Genomic DNA, 27,728 nt, shown 5'->3' with positions numbered 1-27,728 from the left:
GTTTGCAGTATAATTGCTTACAAATGAAAAACAGAACAAAACCTTAGAATAAATTGCTAGTACAAAGGGTTCAAGGAGGAAATTAGTAGCTTCCAGAAAGTTCTTTCACAAAAGGAACTAATAGCAAAAATAATATGAATTACAGTTGTAAAGGCATGAGAACTTTTAAAAATAATGAAAACTATTTTTCAAATATTCAAAATATTTTTATGAGTTTGGTGGTAAAATGAAAGCATTACATATGTATATAGAAAATCCTGAGTCACTTTGAACTGCTCCAGTTCAGGATAAAATACAGAAAGTACTCTCAAGGTATAAAGAAGTCTTTTCCAATTCTGTTTTAGTATTTTATCATTCTGAGCAATGATCTCAGCTTTTTCTTTTGCAGATGTAAGTCAGACCTTCTAACAAGCATGCCACCTGCATTTGGCTCAGGCATGTTTGTGCATTTACCTGTATCCATTGTCACAGGTGTATGATACAGAGGAAAGGTAGGTTGTGCCACTGAATATGTATTTTCCATTGCTGATATCCTGTGGGGGAGGGCACATCACTATTTCACAGGAGGGGGGAGCATGATTCCAAACACCACTAGCAAGGCACAGAATTTCCTTTTCACCCACCAAGTTGTACCCATCATTGCATCTGCATTAGAAGAAAAGAAGTGCTATCAAACAGAGCCTTTCACACACAACATAATCAGCCATCCCTTTTTTCTCATCATCCACACCTGCATAAACCATCTTTCTTTTCAGGGAATAGAGAAGTAATACTGGAATAAACATATAGTTCTGCTAATGAACAGCCACTCTATAAACAAATGTCTTTAGATTATTTTAATCCCATCTTGCTCCTCTCCTTCATTTCAACCAATCTCTCAATTCAGCCATACTCTTATTTGCTGCCAGATTGTCAATCAGTTATTAATACAGCACTTCAAACATACTGAATTCCTACCTGTACACCACCTTATTATGGTATGTAAAATTTGAGCCAAAAATGGCACTGTTCTCTGGAATAACTGGAGCACCACAGGATATAGCTTTAAAAAGACAGGAATACAAGAGAGGTTGATATAACACAAACAAAAATGAACAGAAAATTAGGATTTGCTTTGTTTTCTTTGAAAGGATTTCAAGAAGTATAAAGCCCTAGGTAACAATGAGTTCTTGACTAATCTGTAAATGATGTTTAAGACTCTTTATCTGACTTCACCTTACTGAGAAACTGAACTAATTGGAAGTATATAGTTATAACTGCTTTACAAACCACATGCTTGGCTATCAAGAGTACTCCATATCTACCTCTCTCTATGGACAAAGTAATAGTTTTTTTGCTTATAAAGTCTTTGTCAACTCTTCACTTTACCTGTTGCTTCATCTCATTTGTTCTGGTTTTCTAAAGAAGCAATTTCTGCTATTATATAATGACTATGTACATGCATCGGCCTGTCCTTTCTGGTTGCTTTTTATCCACTGAGGCAATTAATGGTCATTAAGTGATTAATTGCTTGAAAACGGAAGACTGGGTGAAAAAGAATTAGAATTAGAAGAACACTTCTAATGCTTGCATTAGACAGTCTTTACCTCTGACGCACTGGAGAATCTGCGTAAGAGAGAACCACTACAAACATGACAACTGTGCTTATGTCTTAAGGAAACAAAGACTTCAACACTGACATCCAGATCTGCTAGGACAGGGTTTCATAAGCTGCCATGGTCTCTAAAGCCTCTTCACTATTACTTTGCCCCTTCCATCTGTCTAATGTTAGTCACATTTCAGCATGCATTACCCCTAGGAACCAACCTTTACAATAGGGTGTTGGGTGGCTCCACTCTCCAGACTCCATGCAAGTAAGTTTTGTTGCTCCTGTCAGCTGGAACCCTTCTTGGCAGGAAAATGTTACTTGACTGCCAACACTATAAGTATCCCCATGTAAATGGCCATGCTCTGGATTTCCTGGATTATGGCATTTCACGGGTTCTGAGGAGGAAGAGTGAAACTATGAATAATATATTTTTGTGTCAGGTTTTATGAACAAATTACAGGAGATCCTTGGGAATTTGCTGAAAGCAGGAAGGCAAAGCACATGGGAAACACTAAAGTAATTTACATAAGGAGTTTACAGTCTTTTCTGTTTTATGTGTAAGTGACAGACACTGAAGATTCATGCAAGTTAGATAATCTTGACATGGAAGAGCCCTCAGTAACTGGGTTTACATTCCTTGTCAGAAGCAAACACATCTTACAGTCAATTTCTCCCTTTGTGAGGGAAAGCCCATTCCAGCATGTCCATCCCTGAACATGAAAACTGCCCAGCTATCTTTTATGCCAGCCTATGTCACTGTCTAGTTATCTTCATCCAAAGTTACCTTGTTTAATATTTCTACAGGCAGCTCTAGCCCTGCTCAGAAGCCTGTGTTAAAATATTTCTTCACTGCACAGCTCTGCTCTGAGAAGTGAAACACTGTGGCCTTCCCAGGTCTTGTTCTCCGTGTGCAATAAGGTTTTTGTATGTGTGTATGTCTTGAAGCAGCATCCCAATGACAGCTGTATCCATACAGAGAGGTGAGTTCTCAAGAAACAAAAGGAGACACTTTATCACAGCCCATCCAGACTAAACTGACCTGGAGATGAAAGCATGCCTGTCCTAGATCCAGTTATTGTCTCACAACTGGAAGGCAGGATACTGGCCTATACAGAGTCTTGGAAAGGCTAGCAGGATATGTTTCTTTCCCATACCTGCACATTTTTTACCATCTCCTGTGTAAGGAGGGGTGCAAGTGCAAACATAGGATCCATTCGTGTTGAGACAAGATGCGTACTCATCACAGTCTGATCCGACAGCGCATTCATCAACATCTGCAAAAAACAAAAAAAACCAAACCCACAAAACCCATGACTCTAGTGTGTTATTTGTTGCAAGCATTTGTTTTAAATTCGTCTTACTGTCCAGAGGAATTACTTGAAGTAGTATAATTAAAAATCACTTACTGCAAATACTGTTTTTCATCTATTGGTAAAAATAATTAATATTTAAACAAATATTTATAACTCACTGTGAAGTTTTATTACAATTTTAATAGTAATTTATTCTACAGTATTGCACAATATGAGAAAATTAGAGATAAATATTATTGACTTTCAGTCACTGCTTCCACATAAAGTGTCTGGTTTCCAAACTGCAAAAGAACAGATATCGTAACTATTGTTACTACTATTACTACTATTGTTACTATTATTACTACTATTGTCTACTGCATAGACACTCTGAGGAAGGATTTTTTGCATTAAACTCTTGCTTGGGAAATCCTCTCTATCTCAACCTTCCTACTTATAAGACAGGAAAACTTAGTAAAGAGGGGAAATACTCTGAAAATATTAGAGCCCCATCTTTGATGAAGAGAATTAGACTAGGCCCAAAAAGAGCCTGCAGTTGCCAGAAAAGGTAAAGTTAATTAAAAATTTGTTAGTTATTGTAATTAACTATTTACATGATATTAACACCTAAAAATCCCAATTGATAATTTATGATCCATGTAGTTTGGTACAATGCAGCAAAAAAAAAAAAAAAAAAAAAAATCCCTCACTCTAGAATACTTAATAAAATCTTTTAATTTTGACAGTAAGGAAATATTCTTGGTATGATAACAATTAGATAAAATTGCAAAGAGTCAGTTTCAAAGTATCTAATTGAAAAGTCCCATCAGTGATTAGTCTCAGGGATTACTCTCTGTTTATAAATGTGCATGTTTCAGAGTATTAGAGAGAGATAGAACAATTCTTCAGGACACCTGTTGATCTAGATATACCTTGCAGAAACACAGTCCATTTCTTTGTCCATTTCCAGTAAAAAAAGCACTGGTTAAAAAAGCAAGAAAACCTACTGAATTGGAGGATTTACTCTTCACTGCTGGATGAGTCTGACCAGCATGAAAAGACCAGAACACATTGTAAAGAAAAGGAGTTTCTGATATGCAGCATGACAGCTGTATAGGAATGCCAAGACAGTTGCTAATTACACAAGTACCAGGAGAATGCAAAGTGCTAGCACAGCAGAACTGGAATGACTGCTTCTTCTGTAATGTCTTGTTAGGCAAGAGACTTCTACTGGGGTGGAACTACACTGTGAGTCAGACCCTAACAGAACAAAAGGAATGCTTCAGGGCATAGGCGTATCAGGTTTTGTTAGCAACTCCCTGAAGCATGAGTCAGAAAGGTAAATGGTGGGTCAGGGTGCCAAATCCACTCTCGTTTTCATTTTCCCATAACGCTGCTTTAAGAGAGACGAGGCAAGCTGGAAGGTGGGGCACAGGCTTTTTCCTTCTGAACATTGTGACTCCTACAGTGTGGTGGAAACTGAACTATTTAGACAGCCTTGACGCACCTATGATGCTGTTTGTAGATTTTGAAGGAGTGCTGCTGGACAGGATGCTATGAAACTAGATGGATTCTACTCCAAAGTGAATTTTGGCAGAACTAAAAGACTTTGGGCATTTATTTTGCTTGTCTTTACTGAAAAAAAAAAAAAGTGCTATACCTACAAAGAATTAGGAGACAAATCAAACACAAATCTTGCCAGTTTTTTACTGTGCAACTCCCATTTGAGGCATTGCTAAGATCCACTACAACCAGATGCAGCAATCCAAGTACAGGTAGCTAGTGGATTCCAGCAGGGGTAGGCTGGAGATGTGGCCCTGCAAGACCAGTGACACCTAGTCCACTGTACACAGTACAATGCCAGCCTTCTACATCTTTCAGCTTGTGCCACTGCACCTGGCACATCAGACCCATCTGACCAGCAAGTAAATTACCGTGTGGCAACTGTATGAACTTTCCCCAGCCCTCTCAGTGCTGCAGCTGCTTGCTGTCTGGCATGTCTGACTCACCAAAAAAACCCCCACAGTGGAAAAAAGGCTCAGAGAGCACTGACAGAGGTGATCTGCCCACTAAGGAGACAGCAAGGTAGCCTTTCTTCTAGGTAAACATCAATTGACAGTTGAGTGGATATCAGCTGGCAGTGTAAATGCTTCTCCTTGAGCTCATTAAAGAGTGTGAATGTCTTCCTGAGTTAGCCAGACCATCATGGAGGAGTGGAGATAAATACATGGTGAACCTGAGGTATAAATGTAGGACAACTCCTAATGGGCTTGAGCTGACCTTAATTCACACGTTCCTTCCAGCTACTGGGAATGTGCAAGGTCATGATGGTGAACATATTACAGAGCTTGATAATGGGAAACAGACTGGAATTATGCCTGCACTGTGTATTACAATTGCTGTATTTTGTTAAGTAACCTGAATTTGTTTCTGTTGTGCTATGCAGTACTTTTTGTATCACTCAACTTGATAGGAAATCCTGTGCATCATCTACTGTCTTCAGTTGAGTAAATCTGATATTAAGTAGTACAATGTCCATGTGTGAAATATCTAAAAGTACCTGGTCAGAGAGCATGGACACTGCCTTGAAAACACTGGAGAGCAACAAAATGCACTGGTCAGAAGCACAGAAGGCAAAGATTGCAGGACACAGAAGGAGAAAGGCTGGGAGTGCAATGCAGGCCTATATAATTTTATATATGTTTGATAAGTGCAGGATGTGGGGCAAACAAGAGGATAGAGAGAAAAAGGTGACAGAATGTAGTTTTGGTTTCATGTAAGGCTAAGCATAGTATTTCAGAAAAGTGAATATTTTGGATTATGACTTCATGACTGTGGTTAGCCTCCACAATTTCAGAATGAATGTCTGCTCAAACCTAAGGGCACAGGAGAAGTGCAAGATTGCCACTGTATGCATCCAAGTGTATGTCACATCTTACCAAGGCATGATGGTGAAATACTGTTCCAGCTCCCATTGTCCAGGCAGAGCATCCTGGAGTCACCCAACAAATAGTAGCCACTGTTACAGTGATAGGTAATAGTACTGCCAGCAAAAAAGTCCTCAGCTGAATAAAATCCATTTTCTAAAGTTGGAGGCACTCCACAGCTGATTCCTGCAACATGGGTGAAAAGATGGCACAGGCATTAGCAGAGCAAACACAGATCATCTTGAGAATAATTTCACATGAGAGCCACTACTGCATGTTTTTCTCTGCAGCTGTACTATCCCATTAGCAAGAGGGCCCGGTCCTTTTCTGAAATAGCTAATCAATTCCAGGTCTAGTGGAGGGTCTTGTTGTCTGGGTATTTCTTAATAGGAGTCTTAACAGGACTTTCCAGCTGCTGCTAAGAAAATTTTGCTAGATCTGGAGGAGACATCTGTGGCTGAGATCTGAGCAGATTCCCTTCAGTCACAGAACACTTCTGATAAGAAATAATCCTTGATAAAGAAAAAGGAAAACTGAGATTGCCTTGTTGTTGCTGTTACTTCCCTTTGCTGAAAATCAAGCTCAGCTTTGCTGTGTTTAAACACTGCAAAAGTAGCCAACAGAGACTGCTAAGAGTTACAGTCCTGGCCTGAGATGAGGGATGCATGCATGATGGAGATTGGAACTAACTTCACATGCATCCCAGGGCATCCCTTAGATTAACTATAGCAAATAATCCCACCTGATTCCAGTTGTGCCAGCAGAAAACATCCCTGTACCTGCCTACCAGAGGCTTCTATTTATTCTAGCAGAATTGCTTCTGTGCATCTTTATCCCAATCAAAAAGGCTTGAACTTATTCCAACAGCTACACAGCTCATCTTTGTAGCTACATGGGATATAGCAAGTCCTAGTGCCCTAGCTGTGTACAAGGATCCCACAACAAGAATTTAAAGCCTATAGTGATGGAAGCCAAGTACTTGGTGGGAAGGAATAGGCCTGGAGAGCCTGTAACAATGACAGGCTCTCAGGCATCTGTGGGTTTGGGGGGTATTTAGCATTAGGAAGAGAAAAAGGATCCTGGTGGGTGAAGACAGTGATCACACTGAGCCTGATTCAGTCATTACTTTTTCAGGCCTACACCATTAATATAGACTAATGTTCATTGTAGCAGGAAATAGGTATCTTCAAGTAACTTTCATTCATCAGGACCTTGTGGAGCAGCTACCTTGAAAGTAAAGGCCAGTCTGCTTGTGGCAGGTCAGTCCTGTTCTGTCTCAGTTCTGTGCTCAGCAGGTAAAACTGCTTGGCCCAATGCAGAGAAATCAGAACACTAACAGGATTCTGGTGGTTGTCACAGATCATACACCAAGAAAGTGCAGAGCTGTCTCTGCCAGAGAGCTTTCCTTCTGCTCAGCAGAACTTGCTTTTGGGTAAATCCTCACAGGCATGCTGTTATTTACACAGAAGACGAGACTTGCTACAAATAACTGAATAAAGAGGAAGACATTAAAATTTAGATCAAACTATTTTAAAGTAATTTTTAACAAATTTTCTCCAAACTACATATAAATTATAGGATTATGCAATATCTATTTCTGAAGCTAATTTACTATTCTGCTGAAATGAAAAATGTAATCAGCTCTAACACAAGCAACTGCAGTCATATGTGCAGTCACAACAGAGGAGGACCAAAGGAAAGGAGAAAGCAGGAGCAGGAATCATAGAATCAAAAGAAACCTGGCAGTCTGAATGCATACGGCTCAGTTTCTTTGAAGAAATCCTGTAAATCTTGGAGCACTTCCAAGTCCTAACAGAAATATCTGCTGCCTTTAAAGAAATTAGGTCATAACTTACTCAAGTCAAGGCTTCTACTTCAAACCAGACATTCTCAGTGACATCTAAAAATCACAGAGATATTCTAGCATCTGTTCATCTTCCACATTCCTGATGCCACTGAGGAGAAAAGTACCAGACTGCTGATACAAATGGACTAATTTCTCTATCAGCCATAGATATTAAAAACTGACTGAAAAACATGTAAGAACCTGCTCATGATACAGTTACTGCTCAGCAAAACATGTTTAGTTTTAAGCATATATGTATATGCTGTAACATGGATGGATTCACGTGTATGATAGCTGCAAAAAAACCAGACCATGAATAGTGATAGGATCCAAATAAATACCAGGGTTTCTTAATCCTGCCAGCTCACTGAGACAACTCACTTTCACATCGAGGAAAAGGCCGTGTCCACTGTCCCAGGTTAAGGCAGTGTTGAACAGAGTTTCCCACTATCTGGAACCCTGGGTCACAGGAAAGGCTCACTTTTGACCCTGGCTTCAAATCAGCAGAAGAGGCCCGCAGATGTGGTATGGATCCTTGCAAAGATGGACAATCTGTGAACAGAATATATGCATTCAGTAAGAGGTACAGCTACGTGCTGAAATGAATAAATTGGCTATGTGATTTATCCAGGGAAAATTTTTCTCAAATGTTATGCATGCTACATCCCACTTGGGTTGAATTGGTTTTGAGAATCATCAACATATAAAATCAGAAAAGGAATCTACAGAAAAGGAAGCAAGGAGGAAGCAGGTATTTTAATACAATACAATGATTTTTAGAACAAAAGGCAGGATTTTTTTTTCTGATCTACTACCATCTTCAGTCTTTTCCCATCTCAATTCAGGAAGCAATGCATTTTTGTCAGAGATTTCAATGAACTTTTGTTACAAAACCCTGGAATTTGAAGAATGAAGGACTGCATGTTCTAACTGTCAAATTATCAAAATAATTTATTCAAGGTTAGTAGAGCAAAGGCTGCAAGCTAGCTGCAAGCTAGCTTGACCCCATAAAAGAGTCTTGTAGTATTGCTCATAAAAAAAGTGGGTTCTAGGAAGTAAAGTTCTAACCAGCACAAAATATACTCTTGTAATCTATCTTCACTCTTCCAACAACTCCTGGCAGGAAATCTGGCCAGGCTAGTACATTTCCTTTTTGCAGTTCTTCTGGACAGGATGTAGCCAGAGATTCTACCTGTGGATTTAAAACAGTTGGTTAGTGATGTTTAAGGACAGTGTAGGAAAAGAATATTAAAAAAATATTCCCTTCATGCATGTATGCGACACTAGAACAAGGAGTAATGCTCATCTTTTCTAGTACAAAAGGTTCCTTGCTGAAGTACTTATCATTCTGTTCTGATAAGCTATCTAGATATGGACAGTTCATGCTGAGTCACTACCTGAAGAACTACTTGACGTACAAAGAAGGTATTGAACACAGTTCTTGAGACACAATTGCATTTGTTAGTGTAAAAGAAGAACACATCCATGTCACAGGAAAAGACAGTAATGAGGCTGCAACCTGAAGAGAACACTTAACTATTTGCAGAAAATGTCAAATACGAGCCAAAAGGAACTTAATGTTCAAGATCTGTATTCTGAAAACTGCTAGCACTGCACCACATATAAGGGACAGAAACACAAAAAGGAGAAGCTTAATAAGGCAATTTGTTGTTTCCAGAACACAAGTTTTGTGAACTGTATTAACTAGACTCTCTACAACACTGTAGGTGAGGCCCAACCAAAGCAGGACAGGGAGTATAGAAACAGGAACTACATAGGCCAGCTAAGTACAGAAGGAACAAAGGAACACACTATTAGACCAACAGCAGATTAGTATCTTGAGAGAAGATCTGGTCCTATGTCTCTGATGGAAAAGTTTTCTCAGATGGGTGATTGTCTTCTGTCAAATTTCCAGTAGATAAATTCAACTACCAAGAATAATGTTCTACACTTTCTATCCTTGTGAGAAGGAAAGGTACATAAACTTTGGAGTGATTTGTTCTCACATTATCCCTACTCTGAACCCATTGAGGCAGACTGGACTTTTTTCTAGAGTCAGGATAGCTGGAGAAGGAGCTGATGTTCTCTGTTTATTCTGAGGCCATTTCAAAATTCTCATTTCAGCAACTTGTGCCAATGAAAACTGCTTCAGCCAAAGGCTGCAAACAAATTGCAAGGCAACTGCATTAAAAAAATAACCAATGTAGGAAAAACTAGTTTGGTAATCGCCCTTTCAAGCCATATGATGGTGGAGGGCCAGAAAGGACTTCACAGTTTCCTATAAACTACTCATATTTCTGTTGCTGTCTACTCAACAACAAGCTACCAGAGTCACAGTTAACAAAATTAATGTGCAAGTGAATAAGCAGCTAAAGTATGTGATGAAAAATCTGAAAGACTAGATTCCACCATCCTTTACTCACTAAGCAACATATTCTGTCACCTTGCTGTCCTTTATGACTGAGAATAGAAAGTTAAGACTTAATGAATAGTTCCCGTTTGACAGAATAAACCTAACGATAACATATTACAATAGAATTTTACTGTTCCAAACTCCAAAATTAATGAGGTAAAAATTGTATAGGAAGCTTATGGAGCTCAGCTTCCTGTCTGGGGTTACATCTGTATTTTCAGATGAGTACTATGGATACTATAAATGAATAGCAGGATTTTCTTCCTTGTCCTAACTAAGTTGCATCTGAACCAAGTTGGAATTCAATCAGACCTGTCATTAAAGAGGGGCAACTACTGAGAAAGTTTCAGAAAGTTGCACTTAAAACTCTTCACCAGTGTGCCCTGTAATTACATGTGATTACATGTACACTTATCAGCTTCAAAACTGCTAGAGGACAAAAACTTGAAGATCTGATTGGCAATGCAACAGTTGGTGACCTTAAAAGCCAAGGACCATAGCAGATTGTTGGGTAGTTTTAAACCTATCAGAGAGGAAAAGTACTAAAAGAACCAGAGAAATAAACAGAGGAGATATTTGGATGCTGGAAACAAAGATTCTACTTCTTTTTCTATTCATGTTATTATTTCTTATTTGGATCATGGATAACAAACAGCTATAAACCACCAATTAGTGACACAACTTTAAGAAAAATCGGGAGAATAGTAAAACCTTGTAATCCAAAGATTCTTCCCCAAAGAAATGCCTCTAACTTTAAAGATTTTTCTTTTTTGTTAAAGTGTTATCAGCAGTTTAACACTACTGACCTTCAGGATAGCAAGGTCACTGCAGGAAGCAGTGATGGAGCACTGTCATCAGGTTTGCAGATAATATCAAGTATCACAGTATCACCAGTCAGGGTATTCAAGGACAGGCACCTTGACAGGCTGGAGTAAAGGGCCAACCCAGACTTCAAAAATTCAACAAGGAAAAATGAGAAGGCAAAAACTTCTGAACAATATAGGTGAGCAAAGCCAAGAACAGGAAAAAACTCTGTGGAAAAGAACTTAGCTACTCTGGCAGCTAATGAGCTGAGTACTAGCCAGCTGTGCACTGTGGAAATATTGAGGACCAACAGCATCCTTGGCTGTGTGAATAAGGTTACCATCAGAAAACCAAGGAAGTGGTTATTCTTTCTCAGTGCTTATTAGATCACATCTGAAGTACTGCATTCCATTTCGTGTTATTCACAGCAAGAAAGACATTGACAAGCTGGAGCAAGCTCAGGGACGGATTGCCTCCCATTTGCCCTGGGAAGAGAGCTTGGTTCAGCCTGGGGCAGAAACAGCTATGGGGACACCTCCCAGTAGAACCCTGTGTAGGGGGGAGATACCAGGTACATACAGGCCTATACAGCAGCACATGGTGGAAGACACAACCAGTAGTCATAAATGAAAGTGCAAGGTCCCAACTAGGCATAGAGAGAGAGATTCCACTTGAGGATAACTGAGCACTGAAGCTTGGCTCCCAGAAAAGTTGAGGGATCACTGTCCTTGCAGGCATCTTTCAGTCTTTATTAATTTTTAACTCAGTGGAAGTTTAGTGCTGCCAAACTATTTTAGGTACCTGATTATGTGTAACTCAGTAGTCAGTTATCTGCTCTGTCAGACTTTTTCTGGAACTATATAGCTCAGATTTTTCAGTGTCTAATGCAGTGACTGAAATTGTGATGTCTCCCCTATGAAGTTTTAACAGCAGAATGAGAAAACTGTACATAGTCTGTAAAACAAGCACTTTACTTATGTAATTGTATTTCTCTCTCTTCTAGCAGTACTGTTAATTTTTATACATTATTTCCTTCCTGTTTTGAAGCCACATACTACAGAAAGGCTCAATCAAAACAGAAGGTGACTCAGTGTTGATTGTACCAGACTTAGTTCTGCTTAAAGCTACTTTACTAACTACACTAAGCTTACTACTCTAAGCCAGAACTCCATCTAGTCCCCACTGACTTCTGTGGGAGTAGAGGTCTAGCCAATACACTAACCTAGAATGCTTTCTGAAATGTTCATCCTATTTTCAGAGCCCTCTGCTCAAACACTGCACTGAGGACTTACCTGCTGTGGAGAAAGTACATGGTCCCAAATGTTGAGCTGGCTGATGGAGCCCACAAAAGATTCAGCTGGGTTGAATCCTTCTCCTTTTTGATCTTGTTCTTGACCCAGCACAAGTGCACCGCCACCTAAACTCAGAAATTGAAGAGGGGTAGGAAACAAAGCCTTACAGCCAGGATCCCATCAGAAGATTAAAAAGTAAGCAAAACAAAAATTTTGCTGCCCTGTGTTGCTAGGATTTTGCAGTGAAGACCAGACACCTTCAACAAACTCTCTCAGCAAAGCCTCTGTGAAGCCTTCCGTTAGACTGAGATAGGTCAACCTAGCAATTTGGAAGTGACTGTCAAGTACATATGGGAGCAGAAATCACTGGTGGCTGGAATTATATTGGCTCAAAGAAATCACTTGTAGGTCAGTATTTGAAGCACAACACATAGCAGCATAAAATACAATTTTGAGCAGGTGGGGCACATTTTACAATACCAACTTACACTTCCTGCTTTAAACAAAAGCTTACAAAGTTGTACTGGACAAATGTGATTCTACACCCTCAGAAGCACACTGAGAATAGTTAATGCTTGGACACAAGGCAGAAAAGTTAAATTTATTGTCCTTGTCCATTCACATGTGAATAGGCACCTTCTACATCACAGGGTATGTGGATAAAGTCAAAAAGTAATTGAGACAGCACACTTCCTTAGGTCTTTGTTCTCTGGAGAGAACTCCAATTTAAGGGGGAAAGACAGGGACAAACATAAGGATCATGGATTAAAATGCTTTAATGTTGTGTTTTTTTATTTTAATAAAATAGTATTTTGAAATCCTGTGTAAATTTGGAAGATGGCAGTATGCAAAGAGTACCAAAATGAAACCTCTTTGCAGCCAAATAATACCAGGCTTGTCATAGCTTTTCAATGCTGAAGATACTCCTTTTTATGCCTTCTGATATTACTCTCTAGATGACTGATTACAGGAAACAATGAAATAGCAAACTCCACCTTGTTAGAAAAAAATACAAACATAACTTCAAATACATGACTGAAAAGAACAGGAACAGGCTAAGTCAATCAACCCTGAATACACATATGTAAGGGAAATGCCAGATAAACTTTATTTTGTTGAGTGAGACACTTACTCTCACAAAGCCATCCTAAAACCAGCCCTGGACATCTTCATTTGTGGACTAAACTGTGTTGCCCATAAAACAAGTTACCTACCAGTATACCGTAGAAATGTGCATTTTGTCTTCAGTGATGCTGAATAAGTGGAACTGTCCTCACAAAAAAAAAAAAAAAAAAAAAAAAAAAAGAACAGCAAGCACAAGCTTTTCAGAAATGGTGGAAACATCAATATATACTAAAAACACCTAAATGTTTTCTTGCATATTCTGCAATAAAAACAGAACGAAGGCAACAGATGTGGTATAATATAAATAAAACATACCAGGGATTTTTGATCCAACAGAGAGCCCACTGCCTCCATCGGACAGTTTTCCGTCGATGTACACCTTCCATGCCCCATCCCTGCATGTCCATGTCACTGCAATGTGATGCCAGTTACCATCATTCACTGAAGGACAGTCTGTTATCTTCTCTTTCCCATTCACATAAAGAACCCAGCTGCATGGAATGAAGACACAGGCATACTCAGCTGCATGCAGCTACTTTAAAAGCATGGTCTGTCCCCCATGACTCAAAGAAATGTTATTTGATTAAAAAAGATAACTGGCATGTGATAACTATCATATGAGAAATCTCTCTGGAAAGATGATCGTAGATTATATCTCTCTCCCAGAGGACTTAGAAGTTGGTTATCATATGCAAAGCATGGTGAAATAAGTGACATGTTTTTGTAACTAAGAATTAAGGCTCAAGTCACGGCTGCATAGTGGATTCCTAAATTTTCCTGTTGAGTTTGGAGTCACACTACAAGTCATACTCTGCTTTTGTAAAAGTACAAGTCATGTTTTGCTTTTAGAATCATACCAGAAGTACTCTGAGTGCTGAACTCCATTAATTTCACTCATTATTTCAATGAGTCATTAAGAAAAAATGTGAATAAAGAAAAAAATCATGTTGTCTAAATGCACAGCTGTCTTGCCATTACTCTTCTATAGCACAAAAAGTGATGGAAACAAAGCAAAAAAAACCCCAAAAACCAAACAAACAAAAAACAAAGAGACAACTCTTTAAAGGGAGTTTGGATGCAGATTTTTCTACCCTAAAGTAGGCAAAGCTTACATTCAAACTTCCGTTCTACACTTCCTTTATCAATCCAAGACATCTGTAAGCTGTAGAAGAGCAAAACTGTGATTTACCCATTGTAATCAGTCAGAAGAAATGCATTATCACTTCCATTTTCTACTGCATAAGAAATGGGAGTCCCATAGTTTGTGGTGTCAGTGGATTTCATCCAGAATGTACAGGTGATGTCACCAAGAGATGGTAAAACACCATCAAGCATGACATATCCATAGATACCAGAGACTTCAAAATCAAGATTGAAACCAGAGGACTGTTCTGCAATGAAGAAAAAGAGTATTCAGCACAATATTCACACAAACATGGAAAGAAAATCTAATGAAATCTAAGCAAATGCAATAAAGTGGAATGAAGTCCTGCTACAAAAATTATTCACTAACTTGAATAGCAGTAGAAAGAACTTTTGGCAGTCTAACATCAGCCAGCATACAGAGCTTTCCAAGGCTAGAATATAGTGCTTGAAGACAAATATCTGGAAAAGACACTGATTATCTAGCAATGAACAGGAGCCTTCCTTCTCTGTCCTCTATCACTGAAATGACATATCCATCTACCATCTACCATCCAACAATATAAAGATGTATAATCAGCTGGTTCCATTTAATCAAGCTTTGAAGAATAACCCCAAAGCAACTCAAGATTTTTCCTGTTCTAGACTTACTGAAATACACTGCCTGGTATGGGACAGCATTTCTGTGCTATTGTTCAATGAACAGTGACATGCTTTACAAGGATATTATCAAGTGGAGCTCTCTTGAAAGGTGGGTGTTAAACTCTGACATGGGATGGCAGCTGTAAATGTCTTTTATGTCTTTGTGAAATCAAAATTGCCTCTGTTTAAAGATTCACTGGCTACTTTATCATTTTTGGGGAGAGGGGTTTGAGCCTTGTGGTCTCCAGTATCCCGGAGGAAGTCGTGCTGTGGGTGTGACCCATGCCACCTGTCCATAGCAAACTTGATACTCTTTTGCTTGTTAGGATTTCTGAAGCTAAGACTACCACTTACTGATCTCCAGCCCTGTGATACAAAGCCCCACACAAAATACAAGAAGCAGAAAGATCTACTAAACTCAGATACACAGAGCAAATACAAATTAAACTCAATAGACCTACAGGATATTAAAAAGCTAGAACCATGCCTTAGAAAAGAGAAATTACTCAGACACATGCTGTTACTTGTCTGCAATTACAGTTATTAATGCTGCAGTCACACAGGTTTCACTCATCCTCTCACAGTCCCACCAACCTAACTACTTTCTGGGGAAGTTGTATGAAATCAGCCCAGCCAGTGAAAATCTTGCACAGAGACTTAGTCAAGCCACCTTTTTCTGAGACTTAGTCCTGTGTACCTGTTTCACACCTGCTGCCTGTAAAGCCAGGGGGACATTTACAAACGTACGAGTTCAAGGCATCCACACAGGTGGCTTGGTTTAAGCAGGGACTGGAGGCACAGTCATTGATGTTCACTTCACAGTTCTGTCCTGTGTACCCTGCCACACACAGACACCTATGGAGGAAGAGAAGCACACTTCAAAGGTGACAGCTGTCATAACAAAGAATTCTGCTATGAGGCCAGATCTGCCAATGAGAACGGTATATAACAATACTACAGAAACCAACAGATGATATACTACAGAATTAATGGGGTTTTATTTTGGTCATTCCTCTTAAGCATGCTTGTACTCTATTAGCTGCATAATAACACTTCTAGACAGGAACAATACAATATTTAAACAGCCTCAATTTCTTTATATTAAATTCTGAGACATAACCATTGCAACTCCACGAGTAAAACATACCTCTTACATACACAGAATTAAAGATGAGAGGTATTCAACTTTTCAGATAGTCACCTTTATATATAGGGAAAACCATGCCAGTATAAAGACACCAAAACCTTTGATACTTGGAAAACCAATGTGTTTGGAAGGCATAAAAACTTCTAGGGCTTTTGGGAGGGAAAGACTAAACTAAACATAGACATTAACAGCTGGCCCGTCTACCTATACAGTGATCTAGGATATGACACTTCTGATGGCATTTATAGCATCCAATCTGAGTTTAGATACTCGAAATCATAAAATTATTATCCTTTTCTTTCCAAGCTATAGAAATGTAGTATTACCAGGTACATAATTGGTCATCCTGTATTATTCCAGTGGAAAGCAAGATAAATCCCTGAGTTTGTAAAAATGGACATCTTTTGGAAGATCAATATTAAAACCATGCAGTCTTACATTTCAAACTCTGCATATTTTCATTGCAGTTTACCTTGGAATTTTTTAAGAGTCAAGACACTCGGATATATTTTCTTGTCTTTTAAGATCTCCTTTAGTCTTCATAAAGGGACCACTTATTTTGGATCAGTCTGCCAAAATATGCTTGCTGAAATCTGACAGGCTGAGGCATCTCAACAAGACTGACTTTCCACATTATATTACATCAATCATCTGTTTTTCACCTGAAGCTGTTGATACCATCTCTGCATGTAGCTCCATTCCTACAGGGTCTGCTGAGACACTCATCAATGTTTCTTTCACACAAGACACCAGTAAAACCTGGGAGACATTTGCAGGAGAAACTTCCAACTCGATCTTCACAAACAGCCCTATTAAGACATGGGTTGGAAAGGCATTCATTCATCTCCCTTTCACAGTGATCACCTGAGGGAAAAAAAAAGAACAAAGTAACAGCTCTAGATTGAATTTACCTAAGAAATAAGATTATTAACCCATGTCAATTTTTAAAAGGATATAGCTGATCTTCTAAGGAAAAACAAGCATCAGAGTAGCCATGCAGGTTTGGAATTTACTCCATTAACAGAGGTTAAGTAAACACAGAAGAATTATGGGAACCATCTTAACAGTTATGGAAATAACATGTAGCAAACTGTCGAATTTAAATGTGACTAATTCAGGGCGAACCAGGAAATCACCTGAGAAACTATTCTGAGCAACTAATGAAAACAGACTAGAAAAGACATCTGGCTGAAACCCTAACTCTAAGGAAAGATGTGAAAGCCAGAAGCACATGATTCTGTGATTTATGATGTGCAGGAGTCTCTATGTCACAAGCACTGATACTGCATGTGATTTTATGGTGGAGCTTTTTGGCGACATGATAATCAACAGATATGTGCATTTGTTATAGAAACCTGTGAAAGCAGACTATAAGACTGGGGAGTAGTTTTAATATAGACCATTTTATCTACTTTTAAAATATTTTTATTTTTAAATAAAATTAAAACAAATTATTTAAACCCATTAGAATATTGTTATTCATTCCTTAACGTCGCTTAGCAAGCTCATAGCAACATTATTAATTGAAGATCTAGCACTTAGTAAATCCTTCTGAAGTCACGTTTACACTATGGAGAGTCGAAGACACCAGGTGGACCTAAGGAACATCCCTAACTTACATTAAGATGTAATATATTATATATAATGCTAATAGCAGTGAGATGGAAATACTTCGGGTAGGGTAGGAAGACACATTTTTTGGTCAGAAAAAGTAAAAGCTGACTCAAAGAGAACCAGGTGTACCTGTGAAGCCTTTTGCACATGTGCAGCGGTAACTGTTCTTGCCATCAACACAGCGGGCTCCATTCATACACGGACTGGAGCTACATTCATTTATGTCTTCCTCGCACAAGAGACCTTTGAACACCAAGGATTACACGGCATGATCAAGACAGTCAGAGACTGTATGCTGCAGTGACCGCATGTGAACAGTGAAACATACCATACCATGAGCATGACAAAGGTTACCGAGAGCAGGTGACAAAATTATGTGATTGAGAGCACTACTGCAACAGCTACAAAGATAATCTGTGCTATTTAGATGCTGGGATCAATGTGCAAAGTCCATTGTGTATCTTTATAACATTTAAAAACCCATCCAGCTAATGCTGGTGTCAATAAATATTTAGTCATAAACAGGAACTGTGAGGGAGACCATTTCTAATGGAAAACACAAGCATAAAATTACACAAAATTATCTCTCCAGTAGTTTTATTTCCATATTTAGAAATCAGGTGCTGTTTTGTCCAGCTATTCAAGTGTGTTAGTTTGCCCACAAATTCCAATACTTCTAACGTGCATGCTGGTGGCAGTTAAAAACACTGAGAAAAAACATAATCAAAAGACCACTCACTTATTCCTAAAGCTGCAGTAAAACAACCACATGAATGCTGTGTCTAGCTGGGCAGCCAGTCTCACAAGCACTTTCCCTGTTAGTATTTACTAATTCCCTAAACCTTTTTCCTTTTTTCAGACCAGAAATGTCACAAAAGGGAAGGATACATACACACACACAAACACACATACTCCCACACCCTGTCCTTGGATGCTTGCCCTTTTATTTCAAAACCTATTCAGATATAGTAGAACCTTACTCTAACCTGTAGATCATATAGTTTTCCTGTTACAAATGGAATGTGGAATTACACAGCACTTGTGCTTTGTGATACTTATTTGGCACAGAAACCAAGCCTGTCTGAAGAAAAGCTATAAAGTGAAACAAATTACCTGAATAGCCTGGTTGACAGTGGCAGACAAAGGTTCCAATGCCATCTTTGCATATTCCATTGTTTTGACAAGGAGATGATTTACACTCATCAACTTGTGTTTCACATTTCAAGCCTAGAATGCAAAATAAAGGATTTATAATAGGAAGACAAAATTTAAAATTCTTCAGAAAAATAGATGCCATGACTCCCTAATGTAGGAAAACACAATTAATTGCCTACATTAGCAGACATTCAGGTTCATTATCTTTTCATTAGGTTGTGCTTTAACATAGATCTGAGAAAAATGATGTTAGAAAGGTGTGATGTGCATTGGGCAACAGACAGATCAGCTTCAGAGAGGGGCAATCAAAAGTAACTTCTCGATAACAGCTGAATTAGAAGACATCTCTTTGATTTGAAGCAACTGGGTGGCTAACACTGAAGACAAGTACAGGCTCCATACAGGTGGAATTAGCTGTCAAGATTGCAAATTTCTAGATTTTGTTAATCATAAATTAACATTAATCCAAGTGATAGGATTTTCACATCCACTATTTCCATTACAAGAAATCCAAATCAAAACCTTTTCTGCAAAACACAACATAATTCAGCAAGGACATGAAGAAGTATCTATTTTTTTATATATTCTAAACATGTGATGAATATTCCAATTATTTAGGCTACACTGAAATGCTTTGTTCCTTAAAACTTCCTCATTTTAAGGGCATCATGAAGTAGTAGCTACTTCACTTGCTTCCCAGTTTTTTACCTGTATATCCAAGCGGGCATATGCAAATATATCCATTTCCCAATTGCTTGCATGTCCCATTATTGTGGCACGGTTCCAGAAAACACTCATGAAAGACCTGCCAAAGGCACAAATTTACACTTATAGCAAAGCTGGCACACAATACTCTAGTTTCAAATTGTATGCCTCATCAGTTACTTTGGAAAGATGGGATAAAAAGTCACCAGCTTTAGCTTCTCCTCCTCTGTCTTCTCAGCATGCTAACCATTTGTGCTTTTTCCTACTGAAAAATACCACGAATGTGAATATTATTTTTAACTTACATTTTAGTTAGCAAAATCTCCTCAAAACTGTCTGAGCTATGATTCACAGTTTATATTAAACTACATTTATATGCAAATCCTCCACTTTGCATCCCGCTACATCAGCTACTGGCCATTAGGTGACCTGACAGGAAACTTCACCATGTGGCATAATTTCTCCTATTCCTGCAAACCTGAATTCATCAAAGCCCTTGAGTAAATGGTCAACTAAAACCATAGGAGATAAATCTGTCTCCTGTCCCTGTATTATACAATGTTTCAGGCCAAATTTGTCACAAGTCAGCTTTGCTCCTTTGTACACAATATCCCAAATTCCAATTCAATCAAAGCAGTCTTGTCAAGAGTTACAGACTGGGGGTGAGGGGGTGGGGGTAAAGAGGCATCTCCAGCAAACATTGACACTTGGCTAGTTTCACTTGCCTGTATTTCAGAGAGGGTACTCACAACAAAATGGAGATCTGTTAGCCTCCTCTCAAGTGTATCTGTGTTACAACATGTAAACATGTAAACTCAAGATTTTACATCTGAGACTAAGATGTCTGGTAGCATCTTCTGGAACTCAGCATACGGAAGTCCTCAGATGACTGAACACGGACAATGTACTTTTTCTAGATTGTCTGAACCTCTTCCATGTAGTTTACTTTTCTTTTACAAATGCAATAAGTATTTAATACATCAGGTGAAGGCTTCAAAAACAGAATTTAAGATTGTCAACAGCTGATGGTGTTTCCTCTGTTCAGTGAAAGTTCTTCTATGATTACAAAGAGAGTTTGAGTGTTCCCCTCTTAACCATTGATTTCATCTCTTCAGGAAATAAAGTCAGCAAAAGAATTACAGTTAAAAAGATCTTACTTGTTTACTGCTGCATGAAGGGCTTTTTCTTTCATTTGAGATAGCTCTGGAAAATAACACTTGTCCTCACCTGACTGCTGACTTTGTACTGCTTGCTGATATTTTCTGGGAAGGCTGGTACCATCATTATACTTTCCTCAGCTGCTGAAAAAGTAGAGCCAAAACCTAAAGTGTAAAGATATGAAAGCACTGTTAATAATACTGTGTAACAAGGTCCCTATTCCATGGGGGCATTATAATTACATGTTAGAAATGTGCCTTAAGATATGCTGAAAAAAGTGAAAAGAAACTTTACATTACCCATTACAAAAATATGAATTTGTAAGGACAAACACTTCTAAAACACATACATATGTTTACACATAAAAATATTTCATATGTTTTTATATACAGATACATACATGCATACACGTGTTAGTATATTTTTATATATATTTCTCTCTATAGCATGTGTTCATAGTACACATAGGCAAGGTACACACACATTGCATATGTATACTCTATTTATTGAGCCTTGGCATGCATCAGAGTTAGTCCTAAAAGCAGTGGCAACACCATTAGGCAGAACCAGCTGAGAACTTCACTGCTTGAAATAAAAGTCCTACATTTGTCCAGAGAGCAAGTGGGATGTTTTCTCTTAAGACTACTTCTGGCTATCTTTTAGATGCTCCCCTTATTCACTTCATCCAGCAGAGATGACTTGGCTTACTTGAACAATCGGTGATGGACCTGGCACCAGTAACGGTTGTTGTTCCATAAAAGGGACAAGACAAGCAGTAGGACTTTCCTGGGTCTGGTTGATAGTAGTCTCTGGGACAAGGGTAGCAAGGTGTCAAACCTGTACGAGAGAACTCGCCTGCAAGACATGGTACTGCAAGAGGAGGAAAACCTTTCTTGAGTGACCTGATCTTTTGTACATCCACCTTACTTCACCTCTTCATTATCATTCTCTTTTCTCCTGTCAAAATGTCCTCTTAGACTTAAAAGGAACAGGATGAAATCTGCCAGGAATTCACAACTCTAGGAAATATCGATTTAAAATCTTCTGTGAGATACCACCTTGTTCTCAAAAGATTATGGAAATATCTAGGAAGTATTTAATTTTACTACTTTTGCTTCTCTGGAGGCAGCTTTTACATGTAACTGCCCTTTTGTCTCTCACACCTGTTTTTTGGTTATTGTTTGGTTGGTTTTTTTAATTTGTTTTTTGTTTGTTTGTTTGTTTTAATTCTTGATGTTGGTTTTTTTCCTCTTCAAGAAGGAGTAAGGACAAAGACAAGACTTTTTTGCACCATGAATCCTTACAGACTATTTCCCCAGGAATTCTTCCAGCAAAGCTTGCCAAAGGCAATTGAGGAGAATTTCTTTGAAAAAATTACTGAGCAAACTGTGTTAAAATTCAGAATTTTTGTACAGAAAACAAGGGAGAAATAGTAGTGACAATTCACTTTCCCTTCTGTAAGGAAAAATATTCTATTTTCATTTAGGTACCGATCACATATCTCATTTTATTCCTCATTACAGAAGAATCAGAAGGAGGAGAATTGGTAACACGAAATTACTTATCATTTTACTGGAAAATGTTCCTTGGTCTACACTTAACCAGAAGAGGTATTCAGTCTGAGTCAGATGAATTGGATAACATTAGCTGATGTTTAAACAACAATTTAGACATTTTTAATATTTAGTCTAAAATAATTCATTACCCTTTTTGTTACAAACCTCCACAAGCTGAGACATCCACAGCACCTCTTTTTACTGTTAATGTATTTTCTGGACAAGAGATGCAATTCCTGGATCCAAATGATGGCTGATATGTTCCAAGTGGACATGTTTCACATGTCTCAAGGCCATTAGGTGAATAAGTTCCCTGCTTGCACTGAGCTATAAGGCAAAAGAGTTCAAAATGTTTAAACAATATCTAACAGGAAACATGGCTCCTGATTTCTTAAAATAATGAAATCACAATACACATCACAAGGAATTTTATTTCTGGAGCATACTCTACTCTGAAGGACTTAATAGGTATAAAGAGCAAAAAAATAAATAAAAAAAGACAGTTGTGGTAGGGTAGTGATAGTGCAATTATGAATTATTAACAAGTGAATTCTCTGCAATCAGCCTCACAGACGATTTACTGCAACTTAGTTACTCATTTTAATCAACAAAACTAATGACAATAAAGATAATAAAAATTAAATCAAACTAGCTATTTCTTTTTCAGAAGAAGTCATGAACACATAGCAGTTCTGTGCTGTTCAATGTTTCAGCACTGTAGGGTAGGATGGAAAGTGGCTGGCAAGGATGACAATGGAATTATACTAAGTGTATTAGTGTCTGGAAAATGCAATCACAGAACTGAAATGCAGAAAAGAAAGACAGAAATTAAAGAAAGCATCAAACACCAACTCTTCTCGGAACCTCTGCCTGGGCACCCTGCATAGCAGAGCAGTGATGAAAAGTTAGATATTTCCTTATGCATATGCATTAAGGTGCAATTAGGACCGCCCCTTTCACACACTAGCTTCATTCCAGTACTTCGACCATGGGGTCCAAAAGGCTGTCACCAAGAATTCAGAAGTGGCTGTCCAAACAAGACAACAGTCCTTACCTTTGCAGTCGGAGATGCTTCTAGAGTGTAGATACTCAGTATAGCTACCAGATGGACAACTTTTGCATTCCAGCTGCCCTTCCTCGTCTTGATAGGATCCAGTCCAGCAGCTTTCACAGGTAAGATGCTCCAGGGAGTAATAGGTACCCAAAGGGCAGTTGACTGTAATGTAATGTTGGAAACCTAAGTTTCCCTCAGAGGGAGAAATCATAAATACCTCTCTTGCCTCAGGAGTTCCCATTTAGCCAATGTTTTTATGAAATGTGGCTTTGTTCCCCAGCAGATAGGGAGATCTGGAACAATGCAAAGATGTAACTATGCACAAGAAATGGAATCCAATACCCATCTTAGCTATGCATCACTCACAGGACTAATAGGGTTAAAAGACTGCATACCAAACACTGTTTTCTCTGTATGGCTGAGCAGGGATATGCCTGATTTCCCCCTGGGAGTGGAATCCTGGGTACAAAGCATCCCTTTTCCACAGGCCTTGGTTAGGAACATAAACATCCTCTAGAAGTCAAACTGTGCAAAGCATTTTTTCAGTTTATTGTTATGGGAGACCGCAAGCACTGGACTGTGTCAAATCGTAGCCCTTGCAAACATCTTCTAAAACCTTGTTTTGCAAAAGGATTTTAAATACACATAAGCAACAAGTTATATGGCTTACCACACATCCTCCCTCTCAGCACAGAACCAGGCCTGCAGAAAAGAAAGGCTTTCTGGGTCTCCAGCGAGTTTGTGTCAGCTACAATAAGTTCAGATGCAAACTGAAAAGAATATATAGGTTCCTTATTGAGAGTTCTATTTAGCCTGTTTGTGATTGTTTCCAGAGTTTTAAGGAGCCGTCTCTGGTTTTCCAGTTCCACTGTATCATTCCTTTCATCAGGCAGTGGCACGCTAGCTGGAATAGAAACAGCAAACACAAAAAACACACAAATTTTGCAGTCAGCACGTCCAGCATACTCTGGAATTTATCAAGAGTGCAACACTAAAGCTTGTCAATGGAAAGTGAAAAGGAGGCCATGTGCACAAAGCTCTCCATGAAAATGAGGTGATCTTTCCCTCAAGAATAAAGTCTCTGATGAAATGGGGCTATGAATGGGTCCAGAGAATTGCAATCTACATCTTCACTAGGCTTCTGTGAGCTGAAGAAGTTTTACTGAATGTATTAGAGACACAATTTTTAAAAAGAAGGAAGCAGAGAAGTTCAGTATTTTGTTTTGTCTCACCTGTGATGTTAAATATTAACTTGATTTTTTGGTCAGTCATTGGAACATTCAGTTTATGCCTTTTGACCCGAGCAGGTGCTGCTTTTACAGAGGCAGAGAGATGTTTGGATAAGTCTTCTCCTTGTACTGCATCAACAAAATCACCATAGGAATAATCCAGGTGATTTGCTGTTCCCCAGCCAGCAGGTCCTGTGGGACATTAATAAAAAAACAAAAGAAAAGCAATGTCATGTGGAAAATAGGTACTCTTATTTATTTCTAAAACACAACTCCAATATCATGTTTGAAGCTTCAGATGACATGTGTTGGCTTTGACTCTGTACAAGTGGCCACTGTACCCACATTTTTACTAATGAAAAATCTTACTCCTGACTGATAGCCTAGAGGTCCTGAGTCTGGTGAAATTAGTCAAAGCTTTAAAGAAGCAGTTATAAAAGTCACATGTTGCAATTCTTTTTATTCCACTGTCTTTCATGAACCCTCCCCTGCACGCTCACCTGCCAGCAACTTCTTCAATTCCATATTGTCTTTGATTCCACTTCTTGCCTACTTACTGACAGCATAGCCTGTGCCAGGTCTCCATTGCATCTTCTTCTAAGAACTCTGAATAGTTCTAACATTGTCTGGACTCTCAGAAAAGGCATCACCCTCTCTGTGAAATACCCCCTGACAGGCATGTCTTATTACACACAGTGAGTCAAATTCAGCCCTGTCTAATGTCCTTCATCACTCTAACATGATTTCAATAAAATTTTTTTCTGTACATAATCTACTTTTTCATGATTACTCAGTCTAGAGGATGTGGTCTATTTCATTGATCTAGATTTTTTAAAAAACCATGAAGATAGGAAAAAAATATCTGCCAATTATCTGTTAGCATCACCAAGATTATGTATTATTTGCAGTGGTAACTAGGACAAGTTAACCCCACAGTTTAATATTGTGTGTTTCACAACTAATTTTCTAAACGGCTGTCACTTATGCCTTGAGGAGAGTTCTCTGCTGCTTCCACATTGTAAAATTATGAGAAACTCCTGAAAAACAGCTACAAGGTTATTCTGGTAAGAGGTTGACATGAACCAGAAGAGAATAGGATGCTACGTTCCATGTCTGTAATTGTTTTTTTCCACATGCCTTTAAAGATTAGTTCCAGCTGTCATCAGCATTCATTCTTAACCCTGATGACAACTGCAGAGTGAACATCCAGACCTGCCCCATGTCTGAATACAAAAAATACTCAGAGTGAAGCATTATAAAAGGTGAGTATAAGCAGGAAGTTCTACCAAGTAACTCCACTATAAACTTGTGAAAGAGACACAATGCTATGACAAATTCTGATACGGATCTGCCAAAATTCCTCCTGCTAAGATAGGTAATGTAAGCTATCCACTTTCAGCCTTTCTGCTCTCAGCACCCATATGGGACTCAGAAAGGCCAAGAATAACAGCAGTACAACATGGACACTAAGCTGTTCAAAAACTGACTGAAAATGACAGCTTACTTACTTTGGGATAAACCAAAGTGGGAACAACCAGTAGGGTGGTTATGGCTTTCACTCTGATATAGCCACAGTCATGGTACAAAATTTACCCTTGCATGCCAAAGTATTTTCATGGCAAATAGGCCAACTTAAGCACTTATAGCTTTACACAATGAGGATTCTGTGGAGATCTGAACTGGCATCACAGATGCTCCTCATTTTCTTAACAACTTCCAAATCTATTTATTGTAGCTTTTCAGTATTTTGGTTTTAAACTGTATGTTTTCAAGAAGTCCCTTTTTTCTAGTCTAACCAAGCAGGTTTCTCAGGCTCTGTGTGTGTGTGCTTTTTTTCCCTCCCCACCATAAGGCATCCCAGGAAATTCTACTCCACACTATATAGGAAGCAGTATTGATAAAATACATCAAAGAGTTCCACAATATTTTTATTAAACCCTTTATGTAATTGTTTATTATCTTATGAGTACCACAGTTATTACTTAAAAAAAAAAAATCTCACTAAAGACATTGTGGCAGGAATCATGCTGCTTTAAACCTGGATGGCTAAGAACCTATGAAATCAATAATTACCAATGGCAAATCCATTTTCGTAATCATAATTAAATTCCAAGCAGTGTTTCTGTGTCTGATCTTCCAATCTGCAGTCAATATCATCAACATCATTACAGAATGATGGGACCTTTCAAGATAAAGAAGAATAAGTTTAAAAACTTAAAACCACATAGCCCTCTCCCCTGACTTATAAAAACATCTAATTGCAACACAAAGTACTGGTTCTGCCAGTGACACTAGGCTTCTCCTTTCATGTCTCTTATAACACTGCAAGGTCTGCCAGAAGACTATGTTTTATTGATACAGCTTGGAAATAAGAAAACAACTTGCATGAGTATAATCTCTTCATTATACATCTTTTTTCTTAAAGAGATGTCAATTAATTATTCTTACAATTAATCACACTTGCATGCAAAATCTAAGAATACTGAAATAAATTCAGGCATTTTTCTCCCTGCTAAAGAGGACTGGAGAACTCATATTTATAAAGCACCTGTTTTTTTTTCAGCTATGTTACTTGTAATTCTGTCAGATTTAAAACAATGCTGTCACTTTTTTCTAGCTTTCAAGCCTTACTTCAAATTCTTTGGAATAGGAATAAGCATAGCCAAAACAGCCTTTCTGAATGTTTTCCAAGACTGTTGCATTTTGATGTAAATGCTTGGAAAGGTCACTACCATTTTTTCTTATTATATTTTTCTTGCCAATAGGAACAGTCCAAGCACTGGAACCTGGTGGTACCAGGGAAAGAAAGAGAAATAAAGCCAGTCAAGATTTCTCTACTGGAAAGAACAAACCCAAACCCAAATCAGGGCAAGAGAGTAACAGACATTTATGTCCAAGTATTAGACATTGCCTGACTTGTCACTTAAGTTTTCAGCCATTTGACAAGTGTTACTGACATATATTCCAAAGTTGCAGGAGTTTGCCCATTATTTGTATGTGCTAACAATGTTTTTTAGTTAATAGAACTGGGCTGTGTT

General features: G+C 38.4%; 1 protein-coding gene across 1 annotated transcript in view; it reads right to left on the bottom strand.

Annotated features, from left to right (window-relative positions):
* Nucleotides 1-27,728, bottom strand: part of SVEP1 (sushi, von Willebrand factor type A, EGF and pentraxin domain containing 1) — a 117,475-nt gene that overhangs the window by 32,941 nt on the left and 56,806 nt on the right. Inside the window, exons 14-35 of the mRNA XM_021525012.3 lie at nucleotides 26,764-26,872; nucleotides 24,694-24,882; nucleotides 24,132-24,365; nucleotides 23,462-23,623; nucleotides 22,573-22,734; nucleotides 21,560-21,721; nucleotides 20,921-21,015; nucleotides 19,697-19,793; nucleotides 18,947-19,060; nucleotides 17,963-18,076; nucleotides 16,882-17,083; nucleotides 15,770-15,927; nucleotides 14,477-14,678; nucleotides 13,603-13,778; nucleotides 12,163-12,287; nucleotides 8,722-8,845; nucleotides 8,035-8,205; nucleotides 5,820-5,993; nucleotides 2,743-2,862; nucleotides 1,807-1,983; nucleotides 958-1,042; nucleotides 454-645 (exon numbers count right to left, since the gene is read on the bottom strand). Of these exons, the coding sequence (XP_021380687.2) occupies nucleotides 454-645; nucleotides 958-1,042; nucleotides 1,807-1,983; nucleotides 2,743-2,862; nucleotides 5,820-5,993; nucleotides 8,035-8,205; nucleotides 8,722-8,845; nucleotides 12,163-12,287; nucleotides 13,603-13,778; nucleotides 14,477-14,678; nucleotides 15,770-15,927; nucleotides 16,882-17,083; nucleotides 17,963-18,076; nucleotides 18,947-19,060; nucleotides 19,697-19,793; nucleotides 20,921-21,015; nucleotides 21,560-21,721; nucleotides 22,573-22,734; nucleotides 23,462-23,623; nucleotides 24,132-24,365; nucleotides 24,694-24,882; nucleotides 26,764-26,872 (3,344 nt within the window). The remainder of the gene's footprint in view (nucleotides 1-453; nucleotides 646-957; nucleotides 1,043-1,806; nucleotides 1,984-2,742; nucleotides 2,863-5,819; nucleotides 5,994-8,034; nucleotides 8,206-8,721; nucleotides 8,846-12,162; nucleotides 12,288-13,602; nucleotides 13,779-14,476; nucleotides 14,679-15,769; nucleotides 15,928-16,881; nucleotides 17,084-17,962; nucleotides 18,077-18,946; nucleotides 19,061-19,696; nucleotides 19,794-20,920; nucleotides 21,016-21,559; nucleotides 21,722-22,572; nucleotides 22,735-23,461; nucleotides 23,624-24,131; nucleotides 24,366-24,693; nucleotides 24,883-26,763; nucleotides 26,873-27,728) is intronic.

The sequence above is a fragment of the Lonchura striata genome, chromosome Z, assembly GCF_046129695.1.
Source record: "Lonchura striata isolate bLonStr1 chromosome Z, bLonStr1.mat, whole genome shotgun sequence".
In the NCBI taxonomy this organism is placed as follows: domain Eukaryota; kingdom Metazoa; phylum Chordata; class Aves; order Passeriformes; family Estrildidae; genus Lonchura; species Lonchura striata.
This window is presented reverse-complemented; position numbering and strand designations above follow the sequence as displayed.